The 27,562-nt window shown below is 44.8% G+C and overlaps 1 protein-coding gene across 1 annotated transcript; it reads left to right on the forward strand.

The window, feature by feature from the left end:
* The first annotated feature begins 15 nt into the window (after positions 1-15).
* LOC137383934 (cathepsin E-A-like) lies at positions 16-27,369 on the forward strand. The gene is made up of 9 exons (XM_068057344.1): positions 16-71; positions 5,725-5,887; positions 8,230-8,347; positions 9,733-9,851; positions 10,607-10,806; positions 18,435-18,557; positions 22,122-22,266; positions 25,322-25,420; positions 27,202-27,369. Exons 1-9 carry the CDS (start codon positions 16-18, stop codon positions 27,367-27,369), a joined length of 1,191 nt encoding a protein of 396 aa, XP_067913445.1.
* The last annotated feature ends 193 nt before the right edge of the window (positions 27,370-27,562 follow it).

Consider the following 27,562-nt stretch of genomic DNA (forward strand, 5'->3'; position numbering starts at 1 on the left):
GATCTGAAACACAGAATGAAGTGGATAATCCTTGCTCTTTGCTGTTTCCATCTTTCAGTATGCCATAAAAGGTAATGCAACAGAAACAGTTTTCTTAAGGAATGATGTTGTCGATAGAAGTGGTTCTTAGAACTATAAGTTGGGCGGCACAGTGGTGCAGTGGTTAGCACCGCAGCCTCATAGCTCCAGGGACCCAGGTTCAATTCTGGGTACTGCCTGTGTGGAGTTTGCAAGTTCTCCCTGTGTCTGCGTGGGTTTTCTCCGGGTGCTCCGGTTTCCTCCCACAAGCCAAAAGACTTGCAGGTTGATAGGTAAATTGATCATTATTAATTGCCCCTAGTATAGGTAGGTGGTCGGGAAATATAGGGACAGGTGGGGATGTGGTAGGAATATGGGATTAGTGTAGGATTAGTATAAATGGGTGGTTGATGGTCGGCACAGACTCGGTGGGCCGAAGGGCCTGTTTCAGTGCTGTATCTTTAAAACTAAAAAAACTAAAAAAAAACCTAAAAAATAAATCAGTGTAGAAGGAACAGGCTAGACCAGGGAGGCTAAGGGTTGTTTGATCGTCTCATAATTTCAGCTTTGCTTTGTGCCTTACTCTCATGTTGAGTTTGGTTAGCCCTTCACCAGGTTGCTTGGATTGACACCTCACCGGAGAGTCAGGAAACAAGGTTCATTGTCTCAGAAGAAGGGGGTCAGCCATTTATGGCTTGTCATGGGGAGAAAATTCTTCACTCAGAGCATTGGGAATCTTTGTAATTCTCTACTGCAGGGGGCTGTGGATGCTTGATCATTGAGTATATTCAAGAGTGAGATCGATGGATTTTTAGACAGAAAGGCAATCACAAGATATGGAGATAGAGCAGTAAGTAGAGTTGAGATAGAAAATCAGCCATGACATCCTTGTGTGGCCAAGCTGGCTAGGGGAGCTGCTCCTTTTTTATGTTCTTATATTCGTATGTTTGAATCCCTCCAATCAATTTTCTACCCCTGCTACAATACTGAAACAGCTCTTATCAAAGTCACAAATGTAATCCTATGTGACTGTGACAAAGGTAAATTCTCCCTCCTTGTCTTTCTTAATCTGTTTGCAGCCTTCAACATGGTTGACCACACCATCCTCCTTCAACAGCTCTCCACTGTCGTCCAGCTGGGCGGGACTGCTCTCACCTGGTTCTATTCTTTTCTATTTAATCCTAGTTGGAGAATCACTTGCAATGGCTTCTCTTCCTGCTCCTGCGCCATTACCTCTGGTGTCCCTCAAGGATTTATCCTTGGCCCCCTCCTATTTCTGGTCTACATGCTGCCCCTCGACAACATCATCCAAATGCACAGCAATAGTATGCACATGTTTGCTTGTGACATTCAGCTCTACCTCACCACCACTTCTCTTGACTCCTCGACTGTTTCTAAATTATCAGACTGCTCATTCAACATCCAGTACTGGATGAACAGAAATTTCCTCCAATTAAATATAGGGAAGACTGAAGCCATTGTTTTCAGTCCCTGCTCCAAACTTCATTCCCTAGCTACCGACTCCATCCCTCTCCCTAGCAACAAGGGCGGCACAGTGGCGCAGTGGTTAGCACCGCAGCCTCACAGCTCCAGGGACCCGGGTTCGATTCCGGGTACTGCCTGTGTGGAGTTTGCAAGTTCTCCCTGTGTCTGTGTGGGTTTTCTCCGGGTGCTCCGGTTTCCTCCCACAAGCCAAAAGACTTGCAGGTTGATAGGTAAATTGGCCATTATAAATTGTCACTAGTATCGGTAGGTGGTAGGGAAATATAGGGACAGGTGGGGATGTTTGGTAGAAATATGGGATTAGTGTAGGATTAGTATAAATGGGTGGTTGATGTTCGGCACAGACTCGGTGGGCCGAAGGGCCTGTTTCAGTGCTGTATCTCTAATCAATTAATCAAACAGTATGAGATTAAGCTAGTCTGTTTGCAACCTTGGTGTCACATTTGACCCAAGTTGAGCTTCCGGCCTCATATTTGCATTATCACTAAGACCGCTTATTTCCACCTTTGTAATATCACCCGACTCCGCCCCTGTCTCAGCTCATCTGCTGCTGAAACTCTTATTTCTGCCTTCATTGCCTCCAGACTTGACTATTCCAATGCATTTCTGGCTGGTCTCCCACATTCTAGTCTTCATAAACTTGAGGTCATCCAAAACTCTGCTGCCTGTGTCTTAACTTGCATCAAGTCCCATTCTCCTATCACCTCTGTGCTCACTAACCTACATTGGCATCTGGTCAAGCAATGTCCTGATTGTAAAATTCTCATTCTTGTTTTCAAATCCTTCCGTGACGTCGCCCCTCCCTATCTCTGTAATTTCCTCCAGCTCCATAACTCTCCAAGATATCTGTGCTTCTCTAATTCTGACATCTTGTGCATCCCTGATTTTAATCGCTCCACCATTGGTGGCTGTGCCTTCAGTTGCCTAGGTCCCAAGCTCTGGAATACCCTCCCTAATCCTCTCTGCGTCTTGCTTTCCTCCTTTAAGATATTCCTTAAAAGTTATCTCTTTGACTAAGCTTTTGGTCATCTGATTAATATCTCCTTTTGTGGCTCAGTGTATACTTTGTTTCATAATGCTCCTGTGAAGCACCTTGGGATGTTTTATTATGATAAAGGCGCTATATAAAGATAAGTTGTTGTTGAATTCTCTAATGCTTACCTCAGTGAACTATTTTGTGTTTAAGACGAGAAAGTTGAACTAGCTCACTGTGTAACAATCATTGGTTGTCTCCTCAAATTCCTAAACTAATGTTCCATAACACAGTACTACCCCTTATTCAGCAATTAAACCATACTTAGAGAAGCTTAGAGGATGGTCAGTGTAGGTAACGGAAGAATCACACACCAGTACAATGAAGGGGCGATTCCGCAGTTGGGGTTGAAGTGTACTGTTGGGCAGTGTCGAGAATGCTTTGCTCTGCATGTTATTGCAATTCAGATAGCCAGGCAGTGAAGGATAGACCTGGAGCATTGTCTTTATACACTTAGAAGCTTTTATTTATGAGACACGTATTGCATATCGCGCACCTCCAACCAACAGCCACACTTTCAGCCTACTCATATATATTTATGAGCACAAGTGAATCCCCAATTAAAGCCCAGCATCTGAATACAATCAAACGCCCAACTGATATACAATTAGCTGGGAGTGCTTGACCCTGATTTTGAGTGTCCAAAAGGGGAAGTCTTCCATTCCCTAGCACGAGCACCCCTCACCTTGAAGAGCAAAAAAAATTAAAGAGAAGAAATAAAAGCAAAACTCGGCAATCATCTTAAAACTGAGTTAGACCACAAGAAGTGACTAAATTAGACGACAGGCCAAGTTGTCAAGAAACTGGCATTCACAGAATCTTTTAAAGATTACTAGCAATGATCTGAATGAAGACCTAGGGAGAACGATCTGCAAGCTTACTGATGATAGGAAGATTTGTGAGCGTGTAAGGACCTGAGATGAAAAAATAGATCGTAGGTGGATCTAGATGCGTTAGAGAAGTGAACCCATTTTGGCACATGACTTTTAAAATAGATAAATGTAGGGTGATGCACTTGAGATATACATGGGTAGGGTTATGTGCTGAGGGTTGCTGAGAGGGAGAAGGAGTAGGGGTTAAAGTACATGAATCATTGAAGTGCACTTTAACCCATGAGCTATTGTAATAGCAAATAGTGTGTTAGGATGAATTGTCATGGCAATTTAACTTTAGGGGAGGTGGCGTAGTGGCACTGTCAATGAACTAGTAATGCAGAGTCCCAGGCTAATGCCCTGGGGACATGTGTTCAAATTCCACCATGGCAGCTAATAGAATATAAATTCAATTCATTAATAATAATCTTGAATTGAAAGCTAGGTGGGAGTTTTATGCTCTCCCCCACAGCGGGTCTGGAGGCAGGGATTGCATTAGATCGAGTGGGATGATGGCCGGACTTTCACCATCCCGCCTCTGCCAAAATTTAGTTCACAGACCTTTCCACCCCACCGCCAATTGAGGCACTTAACTGGGCAATTAACCCCAATTAAGGGCCTCTTCCCGCCACAGCCATTAATAGCTGCGCAGCAGGCAGCCCTGACATCACATGGGAAACACAGCACGAAAAACCATTCGGGCAGCTTCCTGGCTCCTGGGGTGGGGGTTGTGAGGAATGTCCCTCATTAAAAGGCACTTAGTGCCTGAACGAGGAACCTGGCTTTGAGAATGGGGGGTCCCACTGAGAACGACCCCCCCCCACCCCCCACCCACCTCCCCTGCGATCCCAACCCCCGAGATTCTTTCTGCCTTGACCTACCTGTGGTCTGGGTCCAGTGACACTTCCCGGCATCTGCTAAGTGTTCCTCCAGCAGTAGTCACTGCTTCTGATCGGCCAGCAGCTCTTCGAGGGCGGGACTTCTGGCGACGGGGTCCTTGATCCTGTGGAAGGCCCGCCGCTGTCCACTTAAGTGCTTGATTGGCACTAGATTCGGCAGGCCTTCCGGAGTAGAGACAACGCAGGGATCTCAGCGTCGCTCTTCTGGACGTTGAGACCACCGCTGACAGAATAAAATCCCAGCCTGCATCACAGTAATGGTGCCATGAAACTATCACCAATTGTTGTAAAAAGCTATCTGGCTCACTAAGGTCCTTTATGGAAAGAAATCTGCTGTCCTTACCTGGTCTGGCCTACATGTGACTCCAGACACACAGCAACGTGGTTGACTCTTCATGCCCTCTGAAATAGCCTAGCAAACCACTCAGTTGTCTATAGCAATCAGGAATGGACAGAAAATGCTGGCCTTGCCAGCATTGCCCACATCTCATAGAAAAATAAAATAATAATTACTGGGATAGATCCTCCTTATCCCACAAAACTAATCTTAGATTTTTTGGGGGGATGTCTTCCTCTTGACTGTGGCAAATATTCCACCCAATAGGCCCTTAAAATTGCACTGTCATCCTATGTATATATAGGACCCTGATTGCATAGATTAATGAGGCTCCTGTCTGACTTAGGAATGAGTTTGGGTCACGCAGAGGAAGGCACTAGTGCAAATGGCAGTGCAGTGGGAACCAGCTGATAAGTTGATTTTAACTCAACTACCATCCCCATTCTTCCAGGCAAACAGAGTTATATTTATCCCTATTATCTATTCTCTGTATAACGCATCAGTCAGGACACTCCTAGAATAATTCAGCTCACAGTTGGCCATTCTAGGTCTGAGAAAATTGTGGTCAGCAGTTGAAGATCTTTGGGGAGGGGAGGAGTGGGAGAGGCTCACATTGGCCACCCCATTGATGCCCAAGGCCCACTTGATGTCATATTCAGGGCAGGCTTGTAAATAGGGGAAGAGTACACCCGCCTGAGGGATTGTTCTCCAGGAAACTGGTTAGTCATCTTCCTGAGTCAAAGAGATATTTCTCAAGATTGACTGATGGCCTTTTTATTTGCCTCTTTCAGGGAGCAGCTGTGTGTGGGAGGGGAGGGGTGATGGTGTGCAGATGTTGCACTGTGCGAGGAGATAATAGACTTAGATGGACCAGCTGATCTTTAGCTGTCCTTCCCTTCTTCATGCTTGTATAGCCAAAAGATGCTTCACAAATAAAAGAATTTGAGATATGTGTTTTGCAGAAGTATAAAAGTTAGATCATTTGGACGTTGTTTAGCAAGGATGAATTAATGACTAACCAATGATTGAGGCTTCAGCAGTTTTCCTAATACATCTTTACAGAATTCCACTGAAGAAGCACAAGTCTATCAAGCAAGCAATGAAAGAGAAAGGGATACTTTCTTATTTCTGGGAGCACCATAAGATGGATATGGTACAAATGGGTCACATCCAGGAGTGTTCTGCCATACAAAAATCAACAGAGCCCCTTCTTAATTACATGGATGTAAGTCTTCCCCTACATTTATTTCACTGATAGCCTGCACCATTATAGTCATTCGTGAAGTTTAGTGCCGGATATTGAGATTAAAAACTAGGTGGCATGAAATCTTCGTTAGTACTGACAGGATGTCTTCAATATATCTGTGTAACTAGATCTGAGAGGGAACAGCGATCATCAGAGAGAAGGGAAGTAATAAGTTGTAGCTACTATTGTTTTACAACCTGAGTGAGGTTCAAACTAAAGGCTGGCTCGGGTCTGCAAATGAAACCCAACCCAAGCCCGACAGAACCATATCCGACCCCAAGCCTGACCTGGCCCGAGTCCTTTCATTTTTTCCCGCGCCCGACCCAATCTGACCCGATCATCAGTTAACCTACCTTCCGTTTTTCACTTTGTTACTTATCTGCACAAGCTTAAAAAGACTGTATCTAAACAACCTTTCAAGTCCGAAAAGTACATTAACATTGGAGCCACTTACCGGACGTGGTGATAGCGCGTGTCTGACCCGGCCCAACCCGACCAAGCCCGAATGCTGAACCCGGAAGTGCGACCCGATCCGAACCCGACACAGGTCGTCGGGTCCCATCGGGCTCGTGTCGAGGAGCCATGCTCTAGTTCAAACTGACCTTTTGACTTTCCACTAGGTTTGATGAGATCTGACACAAGTCAGGACTGAAAGGTTGTGGTCTTTGTCTATTTCACAGGAGATGGTGATACGTACAGCACTCAGACCTAACAGGCTATCTCTGTCAGTAACACTGTACTCTGGGGAAAGAAAACATTTGAAACATCATGTGTCACCTTAGTTTCATCCTGTTGAATCAAAAGGGCATTACAATTTGCCATCTATACTGACAGTTGCCATCCATGTATCGGTATGACTGGAGTTTTATTGACATCTGTTGGCAATTCCTTTCTTAACTGTTAAAGAAGCACTTCAGTACAAACCAAATTAGTTATTACATAAATACTTGCTGGGTAGCCTGTTCTAGATTCTTTGCAATGCTACCAAAATATTTACAAGGAAGTTTGTGGTATAATTACCAATAGGTATTTACAGATATCATGCACCAAGAAGATGAAAATTAATTCCCAGTCATTAAATGGGAGCTGAATTTAACATTTAACACATGGCAACATACATTACAGCTCTTTTACAAAATTTGCACCAAGATCATTTACTCTGTCAAAGGTGTGTTCGAAAAACAAGGGGCATTAGACTTTGTACAGTATGTGGCTAAAAGATTAGAACTTGTTAGTAATGTTTACTCTATCCCTGATTCCTTTCTGACAAGTAAACAGAAACGGATTAAAAATGTTACCTGGGATTCTTACTGGCATACTTAATAAAATTGATATGAAGTCTTGATGCTTTTACTGATTTATTTGTCTTTCAGGAGATACTTAAGTCACTGCATCTTTGCTTAATTTTGAGGTGAAAGAAATACTTCAGATCGTAGTGCTAATGTCCTGTGCTTTGAAATTGTACCCGCATTCACAATCACTTAAAGTGGAGAAGCAAAGAAATGAGCCACTTAAGGGCCAATTTTAACCCCTCCTTGCCAAGTGGTAACCGTGTTGGCGGGTGAGGATCAATAGGGCGGGGTGGGGGGGAGCCGGGTGGAATTTGTGCCATTCCTGCCTCACACCCCAATTTTACTCACCTGACTTCAGGCATGAGAAGGTTGTCCACCTTGGAGGAGTGGGGGCCTGATTTCAATGGCAGCGTCGTCAGAATGCACACGCCATTTTAACCACGGGCCTCACTATCACGCATGCAGTCTACAGCCCTCCAGCAAAACTTGCCGCAACAAGGATCCAAGGAAAAGTTCCTCGTGGGCCAGGTGAAACAGCCGTGCTTATTCTGGCCCCGTAAGGATACATTAGGCTTCCCTATTCCTGTCCATCTACCAGATTGCAGACTTCACAGTGCATGTGATTTATGAAAGCTTTCAGAAGTTAAAATATCCTGTGCCTCATGTTCCAGGGTTTGCCCTCTCATCTCCGATTCCATCCCTCTCCCCCGAGTTAACATTGACCCTTTACCACAAATGACGGGGTAAATCAATTGGACTTACTTTACTGAGGTTTCAGCTCCTGTTCCAGCTTTCAAGAAATTTTAACAGAGTGCAGGGAAAGCTTTTCTTTTTATGCAGGGAGATTTGCATTGGTGGAATTTATCGGAAAAAGGAATTCACTCTAAGTTGCTCATAGTTTATATTTTGAGCATCTTGTGAGTCAGTTCAGATGGGTCAGAAAGTGTTTTATTGAATTGACATGAACCTAGTTATTCAGGGAAATCTGGTGCTACCTACATTAACATAATTATTCATGTTTCTTAACAGACTCAGTATGCAGGACAAATTTCTATTGGCACCCCTCCTCAGAATTTTACAGTCATATTTGACACTGGCTCATCAAATTTATGGGTGCCTTCAGTTTACTGCTACAGCAGAGCATGCAGTAAGTATAACCAGATCAGCGAGAAACTGTGTTGTCACTGGGTTTACATCTAGAGTCCCTGCTCAGATTGGCACTCTTCTTAGAATGAGATTATCATTAGCTTTAATATACTTTCTTCTTTCTATTTCAAGACATGTATTAGAGAGAACCAAGAACTTGTTATTTTTGGAGGCTGTTATTATAAGGATTAAACATAAAAGTCCCAAAATCTTTGAACACAATGACGGAATGGAACTTAAGTTATGTTTAAAAGTTAAATGTCTGAGGTGTCTGATTCTATCTGATTTCCTGGGATCAGACAATTTGCATATTGTTAGTGATGTTAGTGAGGACCCATACAGTATTGGCACAACTGGGGAACCCATGGGTGTGGAGGGTGATCTGGAAAATGGAATGTGCCCATCTGCTTAGGGGCACATTCAGGAGGTCCAGATGAAGATTTTGTTGTTGAATGTCAATCAGCCCCTTTCTGCAAAGGCAACTTCATAATGGCCACATCATATATTTTTCAGGGTTCCAAGCCATAAAACTTGTCTGAAACACTCCTGTGGATGCCATTTTCACCACTGAAATGTACTGTATACCTGTACCTTGCGGGCATCTGATTGGGGATGGAGTGAGGAACTAGTGGAAATATCAGTGGGTGATGCCTTCCTGTCAGTCCCACCTCGAGCATCAGGATGCAAGATGACAGATCTGATGACTGTCCATTCGACCCCTGCCCCTTCAGTGACTTCATACTTCATTGGCTGTGAAGCATTTGGGGACGTCAAGGATTCATCATTGGCAACTGTACCCAATTTGGTGCCGTTGGCTAAATTAGACACCCTGGACAATATTATATCCTCCAAATCATTTATAAAGATCACAAACAACAGCAACGACAACACTGACCTCTGCGGCAACTCCACTGGCAGCCAGTTTTCAATCTGACACCTCCCCAAACACTGCCGCTCTAAACTATCTTTCCTCCAAACTTGCATCTATTCAATTTTTACCATCGTCCCATAGGCAGGCACCTTTGGATATTGTGAAAACCATATAGGTAATATTCACTGTCTGATCCCTAATCCCCAGATCTATAACCTCCTCAAAAAAATCCAGTAAATTGGTCAAACGTAATCTACCACTTCAGGACCCATACTTATCCTCTCTACTCAGCCCCTGGCCTTCCAAAATGGTATGTACTGATCATTTATAAAGAAGTTCTGATGTTTTACCAATGAGAATTTATGTCAGCATATTGTACTAACTGGGATGCAATCTCATCCTTGTATAAAGAGTATGAAAGAACTTATACATGTAAGTATTAAATCAGGGGTGTTAAAGTGATCAAATCTTTACCAAAAATTGTGTCTCAGTGTGACGATTTTGTTCTTTTATAGAACAACATGACAAGTTCATTCCAGATAAATCATCGACTTATACAAGGGATGGGCGCCCCTTCTCGATCCATTATGGTACAGGCAGTCTGACAGGGATAATTGGAAAAGACACAGTAACAGTAAGTAATTGTTTTATCCTAAATAGGAATCTGAAATGTCATGCATGACACAGTGCTAATACAATATTGCTTGAGGAGTGTTATATTTAATCGGACAAGTTGTTCCAAACAAGGCTAGTATCATCCAGAAGGTCACAGGGTGGATTGCTGGTGGGCACTTAATGAGCCGATATGAAAGGTCATCAACCTGAAACGTTAACTCTGTTTCTCTCACCGCAGAAGTTGCCTGGCCTACTGAGTAGTTCCAGCATTTTCTGTTTTTATTTCATCTGCAATTAGCCTCAGAACTCCCAGGTTGGGAAAAAAATCAACAAAAAAACTCCCACTCCTTCTTATCTGCAAATTTTAATGTCTGTATAGCTGTTTCTCTTCAAAACAAAACGTAAGCTGGCACTTCAGTACAGTACTGAGTGCTGCAACGTCAGAAGTGCCGTCTTTCAGTTGAGATGTTAAACCAAGGTCCCGTCCTCCCTCTCAGGTGTTTGTAACAAGTCCCATGGCGCTATTTTGAAGAAGAAGAGGGAAGTTATCCCCGGCATCCTGACCATTATTTATTCCTCAATCTACATCACTAAAACAGATTAACTGCTCATTTCCTCATTGCTGCTTGTGGGAACTTGCTGCGTGCAAATTGACTCCTGTGTTTCCTGCATTACAGCACTTCAAAAGTACTTCATTGGGTGTAAAGCCACTTTGGAATGCCCTGAGGTCAGGAAAGACACTAAATAAATGCAATTCTTTCTTTCTGTATTTAGGTTGAAGGTATCTCTGTTGTGGACCAGAAATTTGGTGAAAGTGTGACTGAGCCTGGCACTACGTTTTTGTACTCCCCATTTGATGGGATTCTTGGACTGGCCTACCCATCTCTTGCAGCAGCAGACGCCACACCTGTGTTTGACAACATGATGGCGCAAAACCTAGTGGAGCTGCCCCTCTTCTCTGTGTACCTCAGCAGGTGGGGCTTTCTTTTATAGTCTTTAGAAGAAGTAGACTAAATATTTGGAGTGCAAATCTTTGAGATAAAGGTTCCCTTTTCTTTGGCATGATTTGTACTACTTGGCATTCTAGATTAGAATATTTGGAATTTTATCAATGTATTCTAATTTGGTGGAGCTTGGGTAAACATTGGTCAATCTGATCCAGAATAATGAAACCTTTCATCAATGCAAATCCAAATATTTTTAAACTAAATTTAATCCATTAATATATATTTCTGTTTTGAACCCCTAGGTTCACTTCTGTTTAAACAAAAAATCTCAGTTCTGTGGCATTTTATACAAGGGATGACTGAAATTAAACACAAATATTATCAAAATATAATTTATTTAATTGGGTATCAAGCACTTTGAGACATCTTGAGGTTGTAAAAGGCACTATGTCTTTCTTTCTTTTATGCTTCTCCCCTCCCCCCCCCCCCCCCCCCCCAGCCACCACCCCTGAGGGGCCAGTTCACATGTACATGGCCTAGTCTGGGCTGAGCCTCTACAGGTCAAGAAACTCCCAGAGTGAGCAGCTGGTTTGAGAGTTGACGTCAATGCACCTAGGGAACTAGGTCTAGGGAACAAATAAAATCAGCCAGAGTATCTGCAACTGAGCACTCTGGAGTCATGTTGCTGGAAATGGTACAGATTACAGACATGAAGAGTGAGTGGGTGAAGTATTTGAGAGGGGTGTTGGTCTGCAAATAACATAATCTCTATGCAGAGAATTAGCATGACAGCATCTGAAATTTAATACCATATTAAAACAATTTACATGCTCGGACTTGATGGGTGAAAGAGTATTGGTTTAATTTCTTGATGAAATGCTTGGGCGTGTTACGTGAGAAATTACAGTTTGCAGGATTTCACAACAATCAATCAGTGTAGAACAGGCATTGACGGGTACAAAGTGTGTTCCCTCAACCTGTGACGTTTACAGGAGTTACTTTGCATTTTTCTAAAAGATTTTGAAAGAAGCTAGAGATTGAATTTTCCAGTTAACCCAGTTCCTTCCCTAAACTGCCAGATCCCAGCAATTCCCATTGCTCCAAAACGCCTATAGAGTGCTGCTGGACTTCAGGATCCCACTCCTCGGGCTTTTTAAAAAATTCTTTCATGGGATTGGGCGTTGCTGGCAAGACCAGCATTTGTTGCCCATCCCTAATTGCCCATGACAACTGAGTAGCTTGCTAGGCCATTTCAGAGGGCAGTTAACAGTCAACCACATTGCTGTGGGTCTGGAGTCACGTGTAGGCCACAACAGGTAGGGACAGAAGATTTCCTTCTCTAAAGGACATTCGTGAATCAGATGGGATTTTATGACAATTAATGATAGTTTGATAGCACCATTATTGAAACTAGGGCCGGAATTTTACGGTGGGCGAGGAGGGCCCTTCCATTAGGCAAAGTCAGTGGCGAGCCCCCCTCCACCGGGCCTGGGGATCTAGACAGAATTTTACACTCCCCAGGCCCTTAACTGGTCTCGGGTGGTGCTTCCACCTCATTGAGGCAAGATGTCCCGCCTAATGGAGCTGCCAGCCAATCAGCGGGCCAGCAGCTCCTAGTCCCAGCAGTGGCCACCGCTCCCGGTGGCCACTGCTGGGACTACACCCAACTGCAAGAGCAAGATGATGGACAGCCCAGAAAAAAGGTACGTTTTTAGGGCCTCGCTGGGGACAATCGGTTGGGCCCCGGTGAGGCAAGGGGGGGGTGATAAGTGCGGCGAGGGACATGTTGTCGTTGGGGCAGTTGGGGCTTTGGGGGTGGCCCACTGTGGGGCACAGGGTGCTAATCAGGAGGGCCCCCCCCCCACACCAGCCCACCAGAAGGCCACCTAGTTTTATCAGACTGGTTTTCTGATGCCTCAGCTGCCCCCCAACTAAATGTAAAATACCCATGGTGGTGGACAGAGGCCCTTAAGTGGCCATGTAAGAGCCTTGATTGGCCTGGGGTGGATGGGCCACCACTGCCACCCCTGTGTAAATTGGCAGCGGAGGCATGAGCAGGTCGGGAAGGTCCCACAGCCTCCCACTCCATTTTACGCGTCTCCCCCTCCCGCCCCGCCACCAGCCCGCTCTTTTGGGGGGGCGTAAAATTCCGGCCTAGTTTTCAATTGCAGATTTTTGATAATTAATTGAATTTAAATTCCACCAGCTGCTGGAGTGGGATTTGAACCTGTATCCCCAGCACACTAGCTTGGGCCTCTGGATTACTAGCTCAGTGACATTACCACTATGCCGCTGCTTCCCCCCACCACCCTATCCCCTCCCCTACTCCTAGATCCTGCCACCCCCTTGCCACCCATCAAAGTGCTGAAAAACCTCTGTATTAATGTCACAGTGCTCACTGATCTCTAACCAACCCCAATGTTCCTAGACTTTAAGAATCCCTCCCCAGTGCCCCTCTATCACGATCCCAGATCCCATGACCTGCCTTACGTCCCTGGAACCTCCTTCTCCAATGCTCCTGGGCAGTACCAAAGTTTCTCCCAGCATTTTTTCAGCAAGCATGCAGAGGCTGGGAATGATGTTAAAAGGGAAACAGGTAAGTGATTGGTTGGTGAGTATTTTGCTATTTTGTTAGCTTCCTCATTTATCTTTCAAAAGTCAGGTAATTTATCAGTAATTGTAAGGTTTTATTAGTATTAGTAAAGTTTACAGTGGTAATAAACCTTATTGGGAGTAGGGTAAGGTCTACAGTTTTTTTAATATAGTAAGTAGTGTTTTTTAGGGAATCAAGGTCCCGAGAGTAAATAATCTCTAATTTTTGAGTAGATTAAGGATAAGTCATGGGAGGGCAGCTCGGCAGCGTGGAGTGCTCCTGCTGTGCAATGTGGGAAGTCAGGGACACTTCCAGTTTCCAGGGTGAACACGTGTGCAGGAAGTGTCTCCAGCTGCAGCTACTCAAAATCCACCTTTCGGATCTGGGGCAGTGGCTGGGGACACTGTGGAGCATCCGCGAGGCTGAGGTCATTGTGGCTAGCACGTACAGGGAGGTGCTCACACTGCAGAAAAAGACTGCTCAGGCAGAAAGGGAATGGGTGACCGCCAGGCAGAGTAGAAGAACTAGGCAGGTAGTGCAGGAGTCCCCGGGTCCATCTCCCTCTCTAATAGATTTTCCGCTATGGATAGTGTTGGGGGAGATAGCTTCTCAGGCGAATGCAGCAAGAGCCAAGTCTGTGGCACCACAGGTGGCTCAGCTGCACAGGAGGGGAGGAAAAAGAAGTGGGAGAGCTATAGTGATAGGGGATTCTATCTTAAGGGGTATAGATAGGCATTTCTGTGGCCACAAATGTAACTCCAGGATGGTATGTTGCCTCCCTGCTAGGGTCAAGGACGTCACGGAGTGGCTGCAGGACATTCTGAAGGAGGAGGGTGAACAGGCAGAGATTATGGTTCACACTGGTACCAACGACATAGAGGGGTGAGGTCCTGCAACAAGAATTTAGGGAGCTAGGTAGCAGATTAAAAAGCAGGACCTCAAAGGTTGTAATCTCTGGATTACTTCCAGTGTCACGTGCTAGCGAACATAGGAATAGGAGGATAGAGCAGATGAATGCGTGGCTGAGGAGATGGTGCAGGAGGGAGGGCTTTAGTTTCCTGGACCACTGGGTCTGTTTCTGGCAAAGGTGGGACCTGTACAAGTTGAACAGGTAGCACCTGAACTGGAACGGGATCAACATCCTTGCAGGGAGGTTTGCTAGTGCTGTTGGTGGGGGGGTTAAATTAATTTGGTAGGGGGATGGGAAACAATGGAGGTACAGTAGGGGGCTGATGCACAGCCAAATATCGAAAAGAAACTAAGTCAGTCTGGAAGGCAGAGCAAATATAGACCTATTAAGGCACAAGCAAACAATGCAAGGCGGGATTGCATCTATTTTAACGCAAGGAGTCTTACTAGTGAGACAGATGAATTGAGGGCATTGATTAACACATGGGAATATGATATTATTGCTATCACAGAGACATGGTTGAGGGAAGGGCAGGACTGGCAGCTCAATATTCCAGGGTCTAGAATCTTCAGGTGTGACTGGGGGTGGGGGGAGTGTAAAAGAGGAGGTGGCATTGCACTATTGATCAAGGAGTTAATACAGCAGTAAGGAGGGATGATATACAAAGAACAAAGAACAGTACAGCACAGGAACAGGCCATTTGACCCTCCAAGCCTGCGCCGATCTTGATGCCTGACTAAACTAAAACCTTCTGCATTTCCGGGGACCGTATCCCTCTATTCCCATCCTATTCATGTATTTGTCAAGATGCCTCTTAAACGTCGCTATCATACCGGCTTCCACCACCTCCCCCGGCAGCAAGTTCCAGGCACTCACCACCATATCTTCGAAGGTTCCTCAAGTGAGGCCATATGGGTAGAACTTAAAAACAAAAAGGGTGCAATCACTTTGCTGGGAGTGTACTACAGGCCTCCAAACAGTCAGGGAGACATAGAAGAGCAGATACGTAGGCGAATCTCAGAGAGATGTAAAAATGTTAGGGTAATAATTGTAGGGGATTTCAAGTTTCCCAATATTAACTGGGATAGTCTTAGTGCAAAAGGCTTAAGGGGGGGGTGGATTCTTAAAGTGCATCCAGGAGAGCCTTTTGAGCCAGCACGTAGAAAGTCCTACAAGAGAAGGGGCGCTACGGGACGTAATCTTAGGGAATGAAGCCGGACAAGTGGTATAAGTGTCAGTGGGGGAGCATTTCGGGGATAGTGACCATAACCCTGTAAGATTTAAGGTAGTTATGGAAAAGGACAAAAATGGATTGGAAATAAAGGTACTGAATTGGGGGAAGGCCGATTTCAATATGATAAACCAAGATCTGGCCAAAGTGGACTGGGAGCAGCTACTTGTAGGAGAGTCTACATCAGACCAATGGGAATCATTCAAAAAGGAAATAGTGAGAGTTCCTAGAAACATAGAAAATAGGAGCAGGAGTAGGCCATTCGGCCCTTCAAGCCTGCTCCGCCATTGATTATGATCATGGCTGATCATCCAACTCAGTAACCTGTTCCGGTTTTCGCCCCATACCCTTTGATCCCTTTAGACCCAAGAGCTATATCTAACTCCTTTTTGAAAACATACAATGTTTTAGCCTCAACTGCTTTCTGTGGTAGCGAATTCCATAGGCTCACCACTCTCTGGGTGAAGAAATTTCTCTTCATCTCAGTCCTGAAAGGTTTACCCTGTATCCTTAGACTATGACCCCTGGTTCTGGACTCCCCCACCATCGGGAACACACTTCCTGTCTCTACCCTGTCCAGTCCTGTTAGGATTTTATAGGTTTCTATGAGATGCCCTCTCACCCTTCTGAACTCCAGCAAATATTATCCTAACCGACTCAACCTCTCCTCATATGTCAGTCCTGCCATCCCAGCATGTTCCCGTAAGACCAACAAGTCCAGGGAACCCTGGATGTCAAGGGATATTGAGGATTGGATCAGGGAAAAAAAGGAGACTTATGGCAGATTCAGAGTGCTGAAAACAGCTGAGGCACTCGAGGAGTATAGTAAGTGTAGGGGGTACTTAAAAAAGTAATTAGGAGAGTGAAGAGGGGGATGAGAAAACACTGGCGGGCAAGATAAAGGAAAATCTCAAGGCGTTTTATAAGTATATTGAGGGCAAGAGGATAACCAGGAAAAGAGTAGGGCCCATTGGGACCAAAGTGGCAATCTGTGTGTGGAGCCAGAGGATATAGATAAAGTTTTAAATGATTACTTTTCATCTGTGTTCACTATGGAGAAGGATGATGTAGATGTAGCGATCAGGGAGGGGGATTATGATATACTTGAACAAATTAGCATTGAAAGACAGGAGGTATTAGCGGTTTTAGCAGGCTTAAAAGTGGAGAAATCCCCAGGCCCAGATGAGATGTATCCCAGGTTGCTATGTGAGGCAAGGGAGGTGATAGCAGGGGCTCAGACACAAATTTCCAAATCCTCTCTGGCCACAGGGGAGGTGCCAGAGGACTGGAGGACAACAAATGTGGTACCATTATTCAAGAAGTCTAGTAGGGATAAACCAGGTAATTACAGGCCAGTGAGTCTAACATCAGTGGTAGGGAAACTATTGGAAAAAATTCTGAGGGACAGGATTAATCTCCACTTGGAGAGGCGGGGATTAATCAAGGATAGTCAGCATGGCTTTGTCAGGGGGAGATCATGTCTAATAAATTTGATTGAATTTTTCGAGGAGGTGACTAGGTGTGTAGATGAGGGTAAAGCAGTTGATGTAGTCTACATGGACTTCAGTAAGGCTTTTGATAAGGTCCCACATGGGAGATTGGTTAAGAAGATAAGAGCCCATGGGATCCAGGGCAATTTGGCAAATTGGATCCAAAATCCAAAAAGTGGCAGGAGGCAGAGGGTGATGGTCGAGGATTGTTTTTGCGATTGGAAGCCTTTGACCAGTGGTGTACCGCAGGGATCAGTTCTGGACCTTTGCTGTTTGTAGTGTACATTAATGATTTAGGCATGACTATTGGAGATATGATCAGTAATGTTCGCAGATGACATGAAAATTGATGGTGTCGTAAATAGTGAGGAGGAAAACCTTAGATTACAGGACGATATAGATGGGCTGGTAAGATGGGCGGAGCAGTGGCAAATGGAATTTAATCGTGAGAAGTGTGAGGTGATGCATTTTTGGAGGACTAATAAGGCAAGGGAATATACAATGGATGGTAGGACCCTAGGAAGTCCAGATGGTCAGAGGGACCTTGGTGTACTGTCCATAGATCACTGAAGGCAGCAGCACAGGTAGATAAGGTGGTGAGGAAGGCATATGGGATACTTGCTGAGGCATAGAATATAAGAGCAGGGAGGTTGTGATGGAGCTGTATAAAACACTAGTTACGCCACACCGGAGCTACTGTGTACAGTTCTGGTCACCACACTATAGGAAAGATGTGATTGCACTGGAGAGTATGTAGAGGAGATTCACCAGGATGTTGCCTGGGCTGGAGCATTTCAGCTATGAAGAGAGACTGGATAGGCTAGGGTTGTTTGCCTTAAAGAGGAGAAGGCTGAGGGGGGACCTGATTGAGGTATACAAAATTATGAGGGGCATAGATAGGATAGATAGGAAGAAACGTTTCCCCTTAGTGGAGGTGCCAATAACCAAGGGACATAGATTTAAGGTAAGGGACAGGAGGTTTAGAGGGGATTTGAAGAAAAAATATTTCACCCAGAGGGTGGTTGGAATCTGGAACACACTGCCTGAAGGGGTGGTAGGGGTAGGAACCTTTGAAACATTTAAGAAGTATTTAGATAAGCACTTGAAATGCCGTAGCATACAAGGCTACGGGCCAAGTGCTGGAAAATGGGATTAGAATAGATAGGTGCTTGATGGCCGATATGGACACGATGGGCCGAAGGATCTGTTTCTGTGCTGTATAACTCTAAAAGATGCCCAAACTCAATTGCCTTAACTGACAATTAGGTTAACACAAGAGGGAGGGGACAAATCCTAATCGTGAGTATAAAGAACAGGCTCACGATTGCATTACAAATGCTGAACAGAAGAATCTACCATCCATTTTTTTAACACTGTTTTGTATTGCTGTCAGCTGCCACTTCTGCACTGTTTTATTTTATATTTTCCCAGGAATCCAAATGACGAGGCTGGTAGTGAAATAATTTTTGGTGGATTTGACACTTCGCACTTCACTGGTGAACTCCACTGGATTCCTGTGACCACTCAGGGATACTGGCAAATTCAGTTAGAGAGGTAAATGCAGGCACAAATGTGACTGTCGATAAGCTGTTATGTCAAGTCATGCACCAGGGAGTGTGTTTTTTCACCAAACCATTAGATGGCGGTAGAAGCATACTTCCTGCAGATGGACTAGTCAATGGTGCTTTGATATGATCTTAGCTCTGAACTAGGTTTAGTAGCAGCAACTTCAGCCTGACCTTGGACAGGAAACTCCTGGGGAGAAAGGCGGCAGGAGCAGGGAGGAAAATGGTGTGCTCAGAGCGATCTTTGAATCAAGCAAGAGATTTCTCAGGAGATAGCAAAGAGAGACTTCATCAGAATCGCAAGAGCCTTCTTAATACACTGACAGGTTAAGAAATCAGTCCCAGACTCTAGGAGAATTCAGCATTTAGAGAATTGAGCTGTTATAAAACTGATCAAGATTAGTACAGAATGGAAATCCCTGGTCATAACTTGAAGTGAGTGGCATTGATGTGTTTAAGGGGAAGATAGATAAATGCATGAGGAAGAAAGGAATAGAGGGATATGTTGACAGGGTCAGATGAAATAAGGTGGAAGGAGGCTCATGAGGAGCATAAACACCGGCATAGACCTGTTGGGCCGAATGGCCTGTGTCAGTGCTGTTAATACTATCCTCTATGTAATTCTGCAGTATCTGCGATTTTCCATGGCTGTCTCAAAGGCTTGTGCAATTTTCACTTTAATGAGGGCAACAAGGTTCGATGTCATGTCTTATGAGGACAAGAAAAAATTCAGGACAGGAAAAATTTCAGAACAAGAAAACAGCATTCAGCCTATCACACTCACCCTCCAGAGTTCATGTGCAGTCAATCTGTCAGAGACTGGCCATTAACCTAGTGCCAAGGTCATTCATCTAAAGGTGCTTTAAAAACTGACACCATCAGCAAATACTCAGCTCTCCCACCCTAGATATAAATCTCTCAAGATTCAATATTCCAACAGCAGCGGAAGCCCACATTTATTTTTATTTATTCATGGGATCTGGGCATCGCTGGCTAGGCCAGCATTTATTGCCCATTCCTAATTGCCCTTGAGAAGGTGGGGGTGGCTGCCTTCTTGAACCGCTGCAGTCCTTGGGTTATAGGTACACCAACTGTTAGGAAGAGAGTTCCAGGAATTTGACCCAGCAACAGTGAAGGAACGAATATATAGTTCCAAGTCAGGATGGTGTGTGGCTTAGAGGGGAACTTGCAGGTGGTGGTGTTCCCATGCATTTGCTGACCTTGTCCTTCTAGTTGGTAGAGATCATGGGTTTAGACGGTGCTGTCTAAGGAGCCTTGGTGAGTTGCTACAGTGCATCTGGTAGATGCTACACACTGCTACCACCGTGCATCGGTGGTGGAGGGAGTGAATGTTAAAAGTGGTGGATGGTGCGCCAATCAAGCGAGCTGCTTTGCTTCTTGATATGCAGCTTCTTGAGTGTTGTTGGAACTTCACCCATCCAGGCAAGTGGAGAGTATTCCATCACACTCCTGACTTGTGCCCTGTATATGGCTTTGGGGAGACAGGAGTTACTCACCGCAGAATTCCCAACCTCTGACCTGCCCTTGTAGCCACAGCTTTTATATGGCTGGTCCAGTTCAGTTTCTGGTAAATGGTAACCCCCAGGATGTTGATAGTGGGAGGTTCAGCGATAGTAATGCCATTAAATGTCAAGAGGAGATGGTTAGAATCTCTCTTGTTTGAGATGGTCATTGCATAACACTTGTGTGGCTCGAATGTTACTTGTCACTTATCAGACCAAACATAGATGTTGTCCAAGTCTTGCTGCATACAGACATAGACTGCTTCAGTATCTGAGGAGTCGTGAATGATGCTGTAAATTGAGCAATCATCAGTGAACATCCTCACTTCTGACCTTATGATGGAGGGAAGGTCATTGATGAAGCACTGAAGATGGTTGGGCCTTGGACACTACCCTGAGGAATTCCTGCAGTGATATCCTGGGACTGAGGTGATTGACCTCCAACAACCACAGCCATCTTCCTTTGTGCTAGGTTTGACTCTAACCAGCGTAGAGTTTTCCCCTGATTCCCATTGTTCATGACCATTCTTTTTAACTGACTATTGAAAGATGCTGATGATGAACCTCTGCCAAAAACAATCCTATTCCTGTCACCCAAAACTGCCATCTTAGCGAATTAAGAAGAATTGTAATTGAGGAATTATACACTGTTGCAGTTTACTGATCCGATGGTCGATAATTGCTGGTCAAAGGCACTTGAATTCTGCTTCATGTTGGTCTCGCACTAAATGAAGATGGGGGAAAATAAGATTGATTTGTAAAGCATTGTCTTTGACAGGACAAGGCTGAAAGCAGAGGGTGAGCAGCCCATTAAACAGCTGTTTAAACTGTCACAGTGCTGGAATTGACTGTTGTGATCAGGAGGTTACATTGGTAACATAGGAAATACAGCAGGAGTTAGCCATTCGGCCCCTCAAGCCTGATCCGCCATTCAGCTAGACCATGGCTGATCTTCTACCTCAACGCCATTTTTCAGCACTATCCCCATATCCCTTGATATCTTTAATATCTAGAAATCTATCAATCTCTGTCTTGAACATACTCAATGACTGAGCCTCCACAGCATTCAGGGGTAGAGAATTCCACAGATTCACCACCGTCTGAGTGAAGAAATTCCTCCTCATCTCAGTCCTAAATGACCTACCTCTTATTCTGAGACTGTGTGCCCTGGTCTAAACCCCCCAGCCACGGAAAAGATCCTTCCTGCATCTTCCCTGTCGAGCCATATAGGAATTTTGTATGCATCAATGAGATAGGTTACAGTGATGGTTTGAGCTACAGGTCAAGTCAATGATTACAGCCAGTTTTACAGTACTGGCAAAAGGGCACACTTCAAGGATTGTCAGTCAGGCACTGAAGAGTTTAGAATGCAATACAATGATATCTGTAATTATACAACCATGCAACTTCGCCCATGTGATTTTATTATGACAATACAAAAAAGGTAATGCTCCCTCAAAAAGTTCCTTCTATACCACACAACACATAATGTAGTGAAAATTCATCCGCCGATAAAACACAAAATGGTCCCAAATGCTAGGAGATTCCTTGATCTCTTTCGGCCTTTCTGGCATGACAGGGATGTCTGATAAGGAGAAATTGTGTAGGATAGGCCGATATTCCCTGGAGTTTAGAAGGATGAGAGGGAATCTCACTGAAACATGTAAAAGTTTAAGAGGGCTTGACAGGGTACATGCTGAAAGGCTGTTTCCCCTGGCTGGAAAGTCTAGAACTAAGAGTTATAATCTCAGGATAAGGGGTCAGCCATTTAGGACTGAGCTGAGGAGAAATGTTTCCACTGAGGGTTGTAGATCTTTGGAATTCTCTACCCCAAAGGACTCGTTATTGAACATATTCAAGGTTGAAATTGATAGATTGTCCGGCTCTAAGGGAATCAAGGGATATGGGAATAGAGCAGGAAAGTCGAGTTGAAGTAAGAGATCAACCATGAGCTTATTGAATGGCAGAGCAGGCTAAATGGGACATGTGGCCAACTCCTGCTCCTATTTTTGATGTTCTTATGTTTTCAGTGTGAAAGTTGGTGGAACTGTTGCGTTCTGTGAAAATGGATGCAAAGCTATTGTGGACACTGGCACGTCTCTCCTCAGTGGGCCGAGCAACAGCATCAATGCACTGCAGAACAGCATTGGTGCAGTTTCCAGTAGAGACGGAACGGTATGTACAAGAAAATCTGATTCAGTGAAAGCATTTCTGAAATACTCTTTCCGATTCTGGTCAAATTATTGGGAAGATAACTCAATTCCTTTGTCCATTTTTGGTGACAGATTTGAAAATCCAGCAACAATAATATGTCAGACAATTAACTCCATTTATTATTGTTTCAAAATAATTTCAAAATAAAATTTGTTTCATGAGGAGATTTTTTTTTTGAGTTGTTATGATCTGGAATGCACTTCCTGAAAAGGTGGTGGAAACAGACTCAATAGTAACATCCAAAAAGGAATTGGATAAATACTTGAAGGGAAAACATTTACAAGGATATGGGGAAAGAGCAGGGGAGGGGGATTCATTGGATAACTCTACCGCGGAGCCGGCAGAGGCACGAAGGGCCGAATGGCCTCCTTCTGTGCTGCATCATTCTATGATTCCATGTAAGCATACATTTAGAGCAGTATACACAATCCCTAAGTCAGTAAACTTATATGTAAAGAACGTACCGTGAATCGTGAGCAAAGCTTATCCAAAGCCATTCACAGTACCTCCCCTTAAGGGTAGCTAAAGTTCCTACTAAGCTTAAGTGAGTTGCATTCTTATATATTTCATTACAACAACAAATGTGGGTGTTATATACTAGATTAGATTAGATTAGAGATACAGCACTGAAACAGGCCCTTCAGCCCACCGAGTCTGTGCCGAACATCAACCACCCATTTATACTAATCCTACACTAATCCTACACTAATCCCATCTTCCTACCAAACATTCCCACCTGTCCCTATATTTCCCTACCACCTACCTATACTAGTGACAATTTATAATGGCCAATTTACCTATCAACCTGCAAGTCTTTTGGCTTGTGGGAGGAAACCGGAGGACCCGGAGAAAACCCACGCAGACACAGGGAGAACTTGCAAACTCCACACAGACAGTACCCGGAATCGAACCCGGGTCTCTGGAGCTGTGAGGCTGCGGTGCTAACCACTGCGCCACTGTGCCGCCCACTCTGTTAGCTCAACTGCTGCCACTCAGTTTATTGGTTGTTATCCCCTGTTGTGTATGCCCCTGATGTCTTATCACTTCCAACTTTTCTTGCAAAAGAATGTTTCCTCTAATCTACACCGATAACCGTAATTCCTTTTTAATTCTACCGCCCCACCCCAGCTGTGATGAAAAGCCTGTCTGATTCAACACACAGTTTAAACCTTACTGTATTAAAATAATGTAAAGCCACACACACACATACACACACACGCACACACACACACATATATATTCTTACATAAGTCATGACAAATCCATATGACAGTGTGTACTTTCAGTTAATAAGTGCAACAGGAATTTTAATGAGAAACCAGCTTATCACTAATATAAGGGTGAAAATTCCAGCTGGTGAGAGGCCAAGTGGAACAGGAGCTGCAAAGTAGCGAGTTTGGAAACTCGCTGTGCTGAATTTTATTCACGCAATCGTGGTCCCAGCAGTGGGCCAGAAGACCCCACATTGGCCCTCCGTCGGACTCCTGTTGCAATTCCACGGCAGGGAGGAAGGAAGGCAGGCAGGCAATTAACTGCCCCCCCCCGCCCCTCCGCTGGGGACACCATCCCTTTAAGGCATGATCTCCCGCCTCCAGAGCTGCTGGCCAATCAGAAGGCAGGCAACTCTGCAGTACCAGCAGTTGCCACTGGAAGCAGTGACATCTGCTGGTCTGCCCCTGCAGTACCAAGGACGCGGAGATCCCAGGAGAGGTGAGTGGATTCAGGGTCGTCGGGGCCATTCAGGCAGACCCCATCAACGGGGTGGGCAGGTTGTTGGTGTGGGTGGGGGTGGAGGGGTTCTTCCTAGGTGGGCGAACAGCAATTGTTGTGAGGGGAGCCCTCTGGAGGTCCTGAATCATCCCAGAGAAGGGATCCCTCCCCACCCCGCTAGGAGGCCGCCAGGTTTTATCAGGTGGCATCTCCACACGGTGGCAGGCCCACTCCGTCCTCCGTTAAATTAAGGTGGAGGCGGGAAGAGGCCATTAAATAGCTTGGGGCAGGAAGGCCATCCTTGACCTTCCCCACCCCGGACTAAATTGGAAGGCGTCAGGAAAGCTTTGGGCACTCCAATCCCAGCCTTGTGGGCCCCTCCCACCTCCGTTCCCATCCCTAGGGGGCCCATAAAGTTCAGCCCAGCTGACTCCACGCTCAACCCACTCACCATGCAAAATCTCCAACTTGTTTTCCCAGTGGCGTGCTCTGTTCTTCAAATAATGTGCGAGTACTTCATTAAATATTTAAATTCCACACAAATTGGAATGCAATCCTTAATTTTCCATATTTCCCCCGCAGTTCCCACCAGGGCTAAACTCGCCCATTTCAAAATAGCAATTAAAAGCCAATAACATTATTACCTATCAGAAGCTATTTTAAAGTAGACTATTATTTTTTGTGGACTAATTTTTCTTCAACTGTCCAGTTATTCCAAAGTATAGGACTTGCATTCAGAATACTTCATCATATGATTTTGTTCAACGGGACAGAATACGGTCAAAGACAGCATATCAGAAAGATCAGAGGGCACCAGAGTTTGACAATCTGTACCCATCATTATGCCACCAACTATAAATGTGGGTTCAAACATGTTAAGCAGGCCGAGGAACTGCCTTTGCAGTCTTCGTGTCACCAGGGAAGGCAACTGCAGAGCCATACCATCTGCTGCAAGACCTGTAGCCACCTCCGCACCAGGGGTGATGTGGCCACTGCCAGTCAACGCTTTAGCAGTTGCCTCCTTCCAGGCTAGAATAGGCGTCTGCTGCAGGATTGGCCAATATTTGTCCCACTAATGTATCAAACAGATGACTGATACTTTGGCCAGTTGGGCCAACATTTCTTTGATCTCTTTGCTCACCGATTGGCAACAGCAGAAGGATATAACAGCCCAATTTCACCACACTGCTGAATTTCACAAAATTCAAGGGGTCATTGGCGGCAGCCATGTTGCCACTCAGACAGTATATTGCTGCCCAAGTTAAGAATTCTCACTCAATCACTGGACACTGTTGTGTTTTTACAGTACTCCATAGATTGCAATTATCTATCCAACATGCCTGATGTGACCTTCACAATAGGAGGAGTCGAGTATGTTCTTCCTCCTCAGGCCTACACACTTAAGGTACGTGGTAATTTATAAAAACAAACTGTTTGATTCAACAGAAAACTGGATTTCTACTTCTTTATTAATCTGTTAGTTAGGTAGAATGTTGACATCACTGAAAGTGGAAGACATTTTCACCTGAACACGCACAGTGTAAAGTTTCACGCAATGGGGTCTGCAAGTCAGGAATTCCAGTGCTGAGATCAATGTGCCTGACTTGCAGTGCTCACGTGATTAATGGGCAAAATAATCATGCAGGCAAATCAGGTGCAGTGACCTCTGCACATATTCTTTGCATGTGCTCCTGTCACAAAAGATTCTAACATAGCAGCACATTTACCTCACAAACCCCAAAAAAAGACTCCAACAACAAAGCTGGTGCAATATTAAAAGTAAACGTAAATATAGCAACTTCTGCAGGTTATAAATGACTGACAGTTTCAAAACTATGGCATTCATTTACAATTCTGTAATGATAATCGTGCCTTATCAAGAGTTCACCTACCTAGGCTCAACTATCACCAGTAACCTGTCTCTAGATGCAGAAATCAACAAGCGCCTGGGAAAGGCTTCCACTGCTATGTCCAGACTGGCCAAGAGAGTGTGGGAAAATGGCGCACTGACACGGAACACAAAGGTCCGAGTGTATCAAGCCTGTGTCCTCAGTACCTTGCTCTATGGCAGCGAGGCCTGGACAACGTATGTCAGCCAAGAGCGACGTCTCAATTCATTCCATCTTCGCTGCCTCCGGAGAATACTTGGCATCAGGTGGCAGGACCGTATCTCCAACACAGAAGTCCTCGAGGCGGCCAACATCCCCAGCTTATACACACTGCTGAGTCAGCGGCGCTTGAGATGGCTTGGCCATGTGAGCCGCATGGAAGATGGCAGGATCCCCAAAGACACATTGTACAGCGAGCTCGCCACGGGTATCAGACCCACCGGCCGTCCATGACTCCGCTTTAAAGACGTCTGCAAACGCGACATGAAGTCCTGTGACATTGATCACAAGTCGTGGGAGTCAGTTGCCAGCATTCGCCAGAGCTGGTGGGCAGCCATAAAGGTGGGGCTAAAGTGTGGCGATTCGAAGAGACTTAGTAGTTGGCAGGAAAAAAGACAGAGGCGCTAGGAGAGAGCCAACTGTGTAACAGCCCCGACAAACAAATTTTTCTGCAGCACCTGTGGAAGAGTCTGTCACTCTAGAATTGGCCTTTATAGCCACTCCAGGCGCTGCTCCACACACCACTGACCACCTCCAGGCGCTTACCCATTGTCTCTCGAGACAAGGAGGCCAAAGAAGATTTGTTGTGGTGTCAGCTGTGACTCAGTGGTAGTTCTCTCATCGCTAAGTTTGTGGGTTCAAATCCCACTCCAGGACTTCAGTACTTAACCTAGCCTGGCAGTACTGAGGGAGTGCTGCACTAATGGAACTGCCATCTTTCAGATGAGACATTAAACCACGACCCCGTTTGCCCTCTCAGTTCAATAAAAGATCCTATGGCACTATTTTGAAGAAAAGCCAGCAAGTTCTCCTGGTGTCCTGACTAATATTTGTCCCTGATTCAACATCACTGAAAATAGATGATGAGGTCATTAGCTCAATGCTGTATGAAAATTGGCTGCTGTGTTTCCTGTTTTCTATTTCAATAAAAGAATACTTCATTAGTTGTAAAGTGCTATGGGTCATCCTCAGGTTGTGCAAGGAGCTATATAAATGCAATTTCTTTATTTATTTAGTTGGAATAGTAAGTGCTGTTAAATATGATGACCGATTAACCCAGTTTATCCCATTTATGCAGGAGGACGACGAATGGGGGCAAGTTTATTGCAGCAGTGGATTCCAAGGCATGGATATCCCTCCCCCTGCTGGGCCACTGTGGATCCTGGGAGACGTTTTCATAGGCTATTATTATGCTGTGTTTGACAGAGGGAACAACAGAGTGGGGCTGGCTAAATCTATTCCATAATGTATTGTTTCATAGATTCAGACGGATAGAGTTTTGATGCTTATTGCAGTTAGAATATCAAGAAAAAATCAATCTTTCTAAATCAATACGTTTAATTTGAAATGAATAGTGTTTGTATTGAGAGGGGAGCGGTTGTTCAGACATTAATATTCAGAGATAACATCACTGAAATCTTCTGTCAATGTTTTGCCAT

This window comes from Heterodontus francisci, chromosome 25 (genome assembly GCF_036365525.1).
Source record: "Heterodontus francisci isolate sHetFra1 chromosome 25, sHetFra1.hap1, whole genome shotgun sequence".
NCBI classification, from domain to species: Eukaryota; Metazoa; Chordata; class Chondrichthyes; order Heterodontiformes; family Heterodontidae; genus Heterodontus; species Heterodontus francisci.

Bases quoted from the DNA above. Each gene is read 5' to 3' on its own strand.
- LOC137383934 (XM_068057344.1), top strand. From the start codon at position 16: ATGAAGTGGATAATCCTTGCTCTTTGCTGTTTCCATCTTTCAGTATGC. The intron at 72-5,724 runs GTAATGCAACAG...ACATCTTTACAG, and splicing joins CTTTCAGTATGCCATAAAAG to AATTCCACTGAAGAAGCACA. The intron at 10,807-18,434 runs GTGGGGCTTTCT...ATATTTTCCCAG, and splicing joins TTCTCTGTGTACCTCAGCAG to GAATCCAAATGACGAGGCTG.